This window comes from Rhinolophus ferrumequinum, chromosome 6 (genome assembly GCF_004115265.2).
Source record: "Rhinolophus ferrumequinum isolate MPI-CBG mRhiFer1 chromosome 6, mRhiFer1_v1.p, whole genome shotgun sequence".
NCBI classification, from domain to species: Eukaryota; Metazoa; Chordata; class Mammalia; order Chiroptera; family Rhinolophidae; genus Rhinolophus; species Rhinolophus ferrumequinum.
The window spans coordinates 52,581,430-52,591,540 of NC_046289.1; the positions used below are offsets into that span (position 1 = coordinate 52,581,430).

Below are 10,111 nucleotides of genomic sequence, written 5' to 3' on the forward strand. Positions count from 1 at the left end.
TCACGAAATAGTTTGTTAACAAACCAGGGTAAAAGTAAACACACAGACACTCATCAACATATGTGTATGCAAACATACACATCTTACATCTGTGTATGCATGTTGTATATTTACATATATTTTTCAGACATGTTTTTATATTTTTTTAAATTAGGCTATTAAAAATTAGGGAAATGTTTGTGAATGCTTATCTGATTTTGCATAGGGAAAGACACTCTAACCATAAGAGGATATATAAATCATAAAAGAAAAATAGTTTTTTCATATATTCATTCCTTATTTAAAGTACTCTCAGGAATTATTAATGCTTAAGTTTTAACTAAAAACAGGGAAGGATGTGAACAGATGAAAATGATAACCAGGACTGAAATCAGTTGATAGACTCCCCACGTTTACTTTTGATATTTGACACTGGAGTTTTTCACTTTCTTGCCGAGGAAAATGGCTGCCTCCTAAATTGTAACATCACAGCAAGGTCTGTGGACCTGGATTTTTTTCCATTTTGATGAGCAAGTGTGCCTTGACTTTTAAAAAAAAATTAGAGCATTTCTTTATTTTGATAATAATGTTCAAAAACATTGTATTACGAAGGAATAGATAATAAGTGGCTTTATTTTTTCAGTAAACAAGATAAAGCTTCTCCAGAGGAAGAAAAAAATGGATGTGATGCAAATTCATCTGAAGGCTTATCAGCAACAAAAAGTGAAGAAAGCACAATAGTTTCAGATAAGGAAAATGATACCTATCTTGAAGACAAGGAAACTGGTTCAAAGAATATCTTCAGTTATGATTCAAATACTGGTGAAGATAAAGTAGAAAAGGAAAAACAAGTAGAGCACACTTGTCAGGAAACAGAGTTGAAGATATGCCAAAATTCAGAAAACATCATTTCATGTGATCAGATTAAAGATCACAACTCCAGTGAAGCTAGGCTTTCTTCGAAGAATATTAAGGATTTGCGGTTAACATCTGGTGATGTTAGCATTGATCAGTTTTTGAGAAAAAGAGATGAACCTGAATCTGTTAGTTCTGATGTTAGTGAGCAAGGCAGTGTTCATCTGGAACCTTTGACTCCATCAGAGGTACTTGAGTATGAAGCCACGGAGATTCTTCAGAAAGGTAGTGATGACCCTTCAGCCAAGACTGATGAAGTTGTGTCTGATCAAACAGATGACGTTTCTGGAGAATATAGCCCTAGCACAACAGAGACAACAGTAGACCTGGCAGATGAAAAAGAAAGAAGTTGAAATTAGTTAAGTCATTCTAAGTGTTAGTGTACCAATGGTAAGAGCATTTGGAACAGTGCTATCAGGTGAGCTCAGTGGTTCTGTTGGAGAGTTCGGAAATAGAAAAATGTGAGGGAGGTCATTCACACTTTACCTGTCTGTTCAACCAAGGTTATTAAAGAAATCAATTCACCAATAATAGCATGATTAGGATCATCAAAAGGTTTTAAAACACGAATAGGATTTTAATGAAAGTTAAGTTTACAATGGGGAAGCCTTCATTTAACAGTTCTCAAGAAAATGGAATTTGTTTGCCAATATGAATTGATTATTAGAATATTTGTTATATTTATAAAGCATTGAAACTTCATCAGTCCTCAGCTAAAAATACTTATTACCTGTATATCCTTCTCAGTTAATTTAAAGGAAGAGATTTGGAAACCACATACCATTTGGGAATAATTGATTTGAAACAATGTCTAATTGGCATTGTTAATGATGGCTTTATTTTGAGTATGATGCTGGTAAATGGAGCGTGCTTAGAGTGCTAAATTAATGAATTTAATGGGAATTTGGATGAACATAAACTTAATTTTGGATTTAATATAACATTCCAGACTGTCAGAGCATGTAAACAGAATATTTGAATCTGTGTACCTCCATAAAAGTGTTAGCCTGCCAGGCTGTAAGCTTACCTTAATTAAACTTTCAGTGAAAGTGAAATTATTAAAATATAAATTTATATTTGTGCTTTTTGTCAGTGTGTAAACTGTGCAGAAATCCCTTGATGTACTAGTTGTATAAAGCAGAAACCCATTGTTGAAACTGCTGTAGCAATTATGCTTTTAATATTGTTTTAATGATCTTTAGAATAGACCCATAAAAATGGTCTGGAAACCAAACCAAAGTATGGCATAATGTAGATACTGTAAAGAGTAAACTGAACACATGTTCTGGCATGAATTCAGCCATGTTTAAGTGACTTTTTCTTTAATTGTAAAATAGAAACTTCAGATGGGACCTAAAGCAGTGATGTAAAAATTTGGTTTGGGATATTTAGTCTAATTTATCCATAAGACGGCTGCTAAATTGATTTTTTTCAGTTTTTTATCACCTAGAAAATAATAGATCTAGAAATGAATAATATGAATTGCAGTAGTTTGCTTTGAAGTACTAATAAACTTTTATTTAAAATGCTACATTTTTACTTCTTAAAATGTGTTTTGAATTCTTAAATTTTGTTTCACTGAATGTTAAATGTTTTAAATGGCTATTAAAATTCTGCTGTATATAGTAATTTTTGAGTAAATATTTGCAATAAAAATCTGTCCCTGAATAATTTTCTTTTTCAGGAAACTGCTTGAGTCGGGTTACCTTTGGGCGCCTTTAGAAACTATACTTGTTCAAGGAAATTTCATGTTAAAAGTTAGTGGTAGGATTTCATTCTGTATTCTTTAATTGATGCATGATGTATTTTAAATTACTACTTAAAATACAGGGGAAATACTGCAAATATTTACAGAGAATAGATTTGCTTTATAAATTCTTTCACTTCAAGAGAAATATAATTTGATACTATAGTTTTCTATCTGCTGTAAATTAAAGAGGCTAAATGGGCAAAATGTACTATTGACTTATTTTATTGAATATTTGGGGGACAGGGGTGCAAATATTTTCATCTTTCCTGCTCCCAAGAAAAGATAGGGAGAGAGAGGGACCTGCTAAGCTGTCACCCTTCACCTTGTTGAAACATAAATCTATAGCAGAGAAGATGTTGGGAGTAATTTAAATCTTAGAACAGGAGGGGATAGAAAATAATATGTAAGGACCACTTTCTGAATCTCAATTAGTTGCCAAGTCTATGCTACAAAATCCTAGAGCACTGTGCTAAAATAAGTGACACTATAATCCCTTTTGAGCTTTCGGTTCTTCTCCTGCCCCTATATACTTTTAGAGTAGTAATATTTGAAGTATCTGATCAATGAACTGTTTATATGTATCCACTATGAGAAAAGAAACCTGCACCAGACTATAAGTCGTCATTGAGAAAGTCTGGCAGTGAAAACAAAAAAGTAGTTGCAATAAACATTGTACTTGGTAACATACTTGATTTATGTTTTCACACGATATTATCTCATTTCTGATCAGGAACAAACAAAGGTATGCAAACCAAACATTTGAGTAGTAATACTTTAAAATAATCTGTTGTGGGGCCAAATACTAAATAATTGTGGGCCATGTGGTCACAGTTATTCAGGTCTTCCTTGTAGCATGAAAGCAGCTATAGATAATATGTGAATAATAGCCTGTTTGTGTTTCAGTAAAACTGTATCACAAAAACAGAATGTTGGCTGGATTTGTCCCAGGCATTGTAGTTTGCCTACTCCTGCTTCGGTGCTTAGACTTCCTTGATAGGACTGTGAAAGCCAGTGATGTGCTTTAGTGACTGTTTGCCTAACAAGTAACCACCAAGGTGTCTTAATATATTATACTTCCCTGATACCTAGCAATAGAATTATGATGGAACAAAAGTGTAGTTCAGTAATATTAAGAAGCATTATATTGATTTTGTACGATGCACTTTTAATTTACATTGAAAATCTAAATGCCATATTTATTTGTGTTATTTTTTCCTCTTCGCATCTCTCCAGTGTTTTAGGGAGGAAATTGGAATTGTTTCACCTTATAAAATTTTCAAGAACTATTCTCAGCCTTTTTTTAAAGGAACTGACAAGATATGAGTTGTTTTGACTATAAGGAAAAAGATGAGGAAATCAAATATCTGGGCAATTATTTGCCTAAGATTACAAAGCCAAGATTTGAACTCAATTTAATCTGATGCTGTTATTGTTTTCTACCATGCCTATAGTTCCCAGCATTTATATTGAATGTTGCTTTTTAAAATAAATAATTTTTTGCATTGATAGTTCAATTACAGTTCACTTTATTATTCCTACAGTGATTATATGTATATGGTATGAGGACTTCTTAACCTAAGAAAAGGATGTAATGATCTTTTTTATTAACAAGAAGTGAGGAATTTAACCTCAAGAGGAGGGTTTAGCTAATCATTTTATTAATAGGAAAGAGTATGTAATATGATGCTGGAAGTTTCAATGATGATAGAAGTTTTAACATCATTACATTTTTTGTAGGCTTCTGTAAATGTCATTTTTTGACTTCATGGTTGACTCAGTCATTTTGTTCCATCAAAATTGTTACTCCAAGACCAATCACTACCGTCTTCAATGAACTAGGTCTTTTGCGTATGTGTATATAGGCACTAAAAAAGGATTGCAAGTGTTTCATTCTTACTAGATTACTATAACACTAAGACTTGTTTTTTTTTTTAGCAAAAAATGAAACACTGAATTTACCTATTTCTAAACCTTAGAAGAGAAAAACGATTATTTTTTAAGTTTTTTTTCTTTTAAATGAGGCACATATACAGATCCATGTAGACAAAATGAATAGTCAAATAGATTTTTAAAAGTCAATGTTTAATTTTCAACTTAAACGCTATAAATTGAAAGATACGTCACTCAGCACATCTTGTAAGGAATTAAACACATCTGTGACAACTAACAACATGGAGGGCTGAGGTATCCTGGGTGAAATTACTTTTACAGTTAACTAAAGGTAGCTTAATTGCTTGTTAAAAGTATTAAATCACCTTCATTATTTAAAAGAATATACCAAGCATAATTTAGTTATTTTTGATTATTTAGGATGTCATCATTATGAAGATTATTGGATCAAGCTATAAATGAAGCTGTAGCTGCAGATGTTAATAGCATGAATAACTGCTGATCACCGAAGTTACCTTGGATTTTGGTTTCCAGAAAATGCCCCAGGTACATCTGGGGTCATTTGACTTTTCCATAAAACAGAACAGAAAAATTCACTGCATTCCTCACCCAGTGCAACCTCTTTTTTTTCAGTTGAGGAATAATTAATATTATATTAGTTTCAGATGCACAGTGTAATGATTTGATATTTGTATATGTTGCAAAATGATCACCATAATAAGTCTAGCTTCTGACACCATACACAGTTACAAATTTTTTTTTAAGAGAACTTTCAAGATCCACTCTCCTAGCTACTTTAAAATATGCAATATAGTATTATCAGTTATTGTCACCATGCTGTATATTACATCCCTATGACCTACTCATTTAATAACTGGAAATTTGTACCTTTGATCCTGTCATTCATTTCACCCATCCCCCAGCCATCACATCAGGCAACCACCAATCTGTTCTCTATATCTATGAGTTCAGGAATTTTGTTTGTTGTTTTTGTTTGTTTCAGATTCCACATATAAGTGAGGTCATATGGTATTTCTCTTTCTCTGTCTGACTTATTTCACTTAGCATAATGCCCTCAAAGTCTATCCACATTGTTGCAAATGGCAATATTTCACTGTTTAATTAGTGAATAACATCCCTGTGTGTGTGTGTCACATTTTCTTTATTCATCCATCTGTGGGCACTTAGGTTGTTTCCATGCGTTGTGTGTATTGTAAGTAATACTGCAATGAACATGGGGGTCTATATATCTTTTTGAGTTTTAGTGTTTTCATTTTCCTCAGATAAAAATCCAGAGGTAGAATTGCTGAGTCTTATGGTAATTCTATTTTTAATTTTTTGAGGAACCTCCATACTGTTTTCAATAGTGGTTGCACCACTTTATATTCCCACCAGTAGTACACAATGATTGCCTTTTTTCCACATCCTCGCCAACACCTATTTCTTGTCTTTTTGATAATAGCCATTCTAACAAGTGTGAGGTCATACTGTGGTTTTGATTTGCATTTCCATGATTAGTGATGTTGAGCATCTTTTCATGTACCTGTTGGCCATCTGTGTGTCTTCTTTGGAAAAATGTTTTTTCAGATCTTCGTCCCATGTTTTAATTGGAATGTTTTGGGGTTTTGTTTGTTTTTTTGCTATTGAATTATATGAGTTTTTTATATATTTTGCATATTAATCCCTTATCAGACCTATGGTTAGCAAATAACTTCAGAAATGAAAAACAATCCATGAGACAAAAGAAATGAGGTGAGCCCTATGATAGCCTCAGCTTACTGCCTTGAGATCTTCTAAGCCGTGGTACAGGAAATGGAAACAGGCAAAAACTGGGAGTTCCCCTGAGTTGAGAAGATAGAGCTGAGAGTATAGAGAGACCCAGGGACTTAGAGTTCATACAATCAACCCACAAAAAGGAGAGAGCTGCACAGATAGATTTGCAATATTCAACAGAGCACTATGTTGTGTGTGAAACTAACCAGGACTAGGGACAGAATGATCTGAAAGGATTGGGGGAAATACTGCCTGGTGCTTTAAACAGGTCCAGAAACAGTGCATATTCATGCACTGCTAGAATGAAAAAAGCTTATAATTCATGGGGCATTGGATAGAGAACTCAGGAAGGTGTTGTCTCAATAGTATGGGGAAAACTAGCCCTAGACTGAGCATTGCTCTGTAGTCAACTAACAAATCATCAAAGCAAGACCTTAAAGAGTCAAGTAATTTCCTCATAAATGTACTTTAGCCCAGAAAAATACTCAAGATATTTAGGAAATCAAATATATCAAGTAGCTACAAAGGTAAAATTCACAATGCCTGGCCTCCAATAAACGATTACTAAGCATCAAAGAGACAGAAAAACATGACCACAGTGAGGAAAATAGCTGGTTAAAACCTACCCAAAACTGGGCGGCTGGATGGCTCAGTTGGTTAGAGTGGGAGATCTGAACAACAGGGTTGCCAGTTTGATTCCCACATGGGATAGTGGGCTGCATCCCCTGCAACTAAGATTGAAAATGGCAACTGGACTTGGAGCTGAGCTGCGCCCTCCACAACTAGATTGAAGGACAACGACTTGGAGCTGATGGGCCCTGGAGAAACACACTGTTTCCAATATTCCCCAATTAAAAAAAAAAAAAAAACAAACACAAAATGCTTACCCAGAACTGTGTATACTACTTTTATATTTAAAGTTTATATATAAACCAAAATTCCATAAAACAAAACAAAAAAAAAATCTTACCCAGAACTGCTACAGATATCAGAATTAGGATAGGACATTAAAACAGTTAATATAACTATCTTCAAAAAGTTAAGCAGATAATTAGAAAAACCCAGACTGAACTTTAGAAATGAAAACTACAATATGTAGAATAAAACATACTGATGGGATTAATGGCAGATCAGACATAGAAGAAAAGATCAGTGAATTTGAAGACGACAATAGAAACTATCCAGCGAGCTGGGAAACACTGTTAAGAAACCTAATATTTTCCAAATTTGAAAACTATAAACCCACAGATCCAGGAAGCTCAACAAACTTCAGTACAAGATACATGAAGGAAACGCACAAAGACAACATAATCAAATTGCTCAAAAAGAATGATAAAGAGAAAATTCTAAGCAGCCAGATAAGAAAAGACATACTTTATACAGAGAAAGATAAGAATGACATAATGTTTCCTTACAAGTACTGAAAGAAAACTGTCAACCAGAATTATATTCCCAGCAAAAATGCTTTTTAAAAACAAAGGCAAAGACTTTTTCTGAATTTATCACCAGAAGACCTGCACTCCTTGATCTATGTGTTAGAGAAATGTTTTAAAATCTCTGACTCTGATGATGGACCTATATTTATAGCTGTAATTTTATCAACTTTCACGTTAATTTGAGATTATGTACATAGAAACTTGTATATGTTTAGTTTATTTTCCTGGCGAATTGAACCTTATTATGTAGGGGCCTTCTTTATCTCTAGTGTTGCTTAAAATTTATTTTGTTTGATACAGCTGTACAAACTTTCTTTTGGTTAGTATTTGCATGATACATAGTTTTCCACTATTACACTTTCTACCTTTCTGTGGTATATAGATATGAACACATGCTTAAAATCCAGTCAGACAATCTTTGTCATTTAATTATAGCATTTATTCCACTCTAGGGTAGTAATCAATTTTGTACATTCTATTTCTTGTCTTATTTTTATCCTCTGTCTTGTCTTTTTTTAAGTATCCTTTTTCTCATCTTTTATATATATATATATATTTATGTTATTGGTGTTGGAAGTTATGTACTCCATATTCTTATTTTAAAAATCTTTTTAGATTGTGTGATGTCCCCACTTTCATGGACCAGGCAGATGGGTCAGGCAGAAACCGGAAAGAGAAGGATTGAAGTTTACAGAATTACTAATCCGCAGGCAAGGGTGTTTTGTGCCCTAAAAAAGGGTAGAAAAAAGTCTGGCGAATGGGGTGAACGGGGTGCCTTACAGTACCCATTTATAGAATTAATGAAACTGGTCAGAGGTGTTAGATTTCTCTGTCGTCCATTTTTCCAGTGTCATGGAAAGACATGTAGAGGAACTGGGCTGTAGGTGACCCCATCCACTATTTTGGATGGATTGAAATTACAAAACTTGTCACATCCCTCTATTTTTGAGCTATTGTAAAAGGTCTTGTAAGAGTCAAATAATAAAATTTTATTTCATGTCAAAAAAAAAAAATCTTTTTAGTGGGCACTGCCAGGAATTATACAATGTATCCTTCAGTTTATTCAAGTCTGAAGTTAATTATATTTACCTTTTTCCCAAATAAGCACTAAAAACACTTAAATTCCATCTGAGACTACATACCCCTTTGGAAAGGTGGCCTCTGCTACTCTGTTCTCATCCACTACTGCCAATAAGAAATACAAGCTCAGAATGGGATATGAAATCTATTGATTTTTAAGTGTTGGCAAAAAATGTGTGAACAAAAGAGAAACTTATGTTTATAATTCGGCAGTTATAAGCCTCTCCTTGGGCCTAAGAAAGAGGAATTTTCATCATGGCTTTATTCAGTAGTGGTTGCAACTATTTTCACATAGAGACGGCTGCCACATGTGTGGTGCTTTTTCCCAGTTACATAAAAAAAGAAAAAACTTCTGGTAACCTCTACTTGCCACTCCAGAAATTATACCATATATATGTATTTTTTTAATGAAGTTAATTATTTTTAACCTAATCCCAAACAAGGATGTAAAAACACTTCAATTCAAATTACCTTTGGAAGAGTGCATGACCCTTCTAAGGTGGCAGCTGCAAGTAAGTTGCAGTCCACAATTGAAACCAGGAACAAAGGCCCACTCCTTGATGTTAATCTCCTGGGGTTTTGTTTGTTTGTATGTTTGGGTTGTGTTGTTGTTGTTTTTTGTCTTGGCCAATATATCATCAGCAAAACTATTTGCTAACCAGAAATGGCTGAAAAGCCAGATTTTAGCTTCTACTAGAAACTAATAACTAATTTTAATAGTCATTCATTTATACATTCATTCAGTAAATGTTTTTTGGGTCCTGTGATGGTTAGTTTTGTGTGTCAACTTGACTGAGCAAAAGGATGCCCATATCACTAGTAAAAAAGCATTATTTGGGGGGGTGTCTGTGAGAATGAATCTGGGAAAGACGAGCATTTGAATTGGTGAACTGAGTAAAGCAGATGGCCCTCAATGTGGGTAGGCATCATCCAATCCCTTGAGAGCCCAAATAGAACAAAAAAGCAGAGAAGATTGAATTCGCTTTCTCTCTGCTTGAGCTGAGACATCCATCTTCTCCTGACCTTGGACATTGGTGCTCTTGGTTCTCAGAATTTCCAGCACAGATTGGGACTTACACCACCAGCCTGCAGCAGATTCTCAGGCCTTGGGACTTGAACTGAATTGTATCACTGGCTCTCCGGGTTCTCCAGCTTTCTTACAGCAGATCATGGGATTTTTCGGCCTCCATAACCACGTGAGCCAGTTCCTATAATAAATCTCATCTCACTATCTATATATATGTATGTATATGGAGGCCGAAAAATATACACACACACACCTAGAGTG

The 10,111-nt window shown here is 34.1% G+C and overlaps 1 protein-coding gene across 9 annotated transcripts in view; it reads left to right on the forward strand.

Moving 5' to 3' along the window:
• The window catches only part of ZNF280D (zinc finger protein 280D), a 105,007-nt gene extending 102,442 nt beyond the window's left edge, over window positions 1-2,565 (forward strand). For 6 of the 9 annotated variants that reach the window (XM_033108028.1, XM_033108025.1, XM_033108023.1 and 3 more), the window contains one exon: window positions 623-1,247. In XM_033108028.1, coding sequence (XP_032963919.1) covers window positions 623-1,247 — 625 coding nt within the window. Of the gene's footprint in view, window positions 1-622 lie in introns of all 9 variants that reach the window. The other 3 variants (XM_033108022.1, XM_033108027.1, XM_033108021.1) reach the window with 2 other exon arrangements.
• The last annotated feature ends 7,546 nt before the right edge of the window (window positions 2,566-10,111 follow it).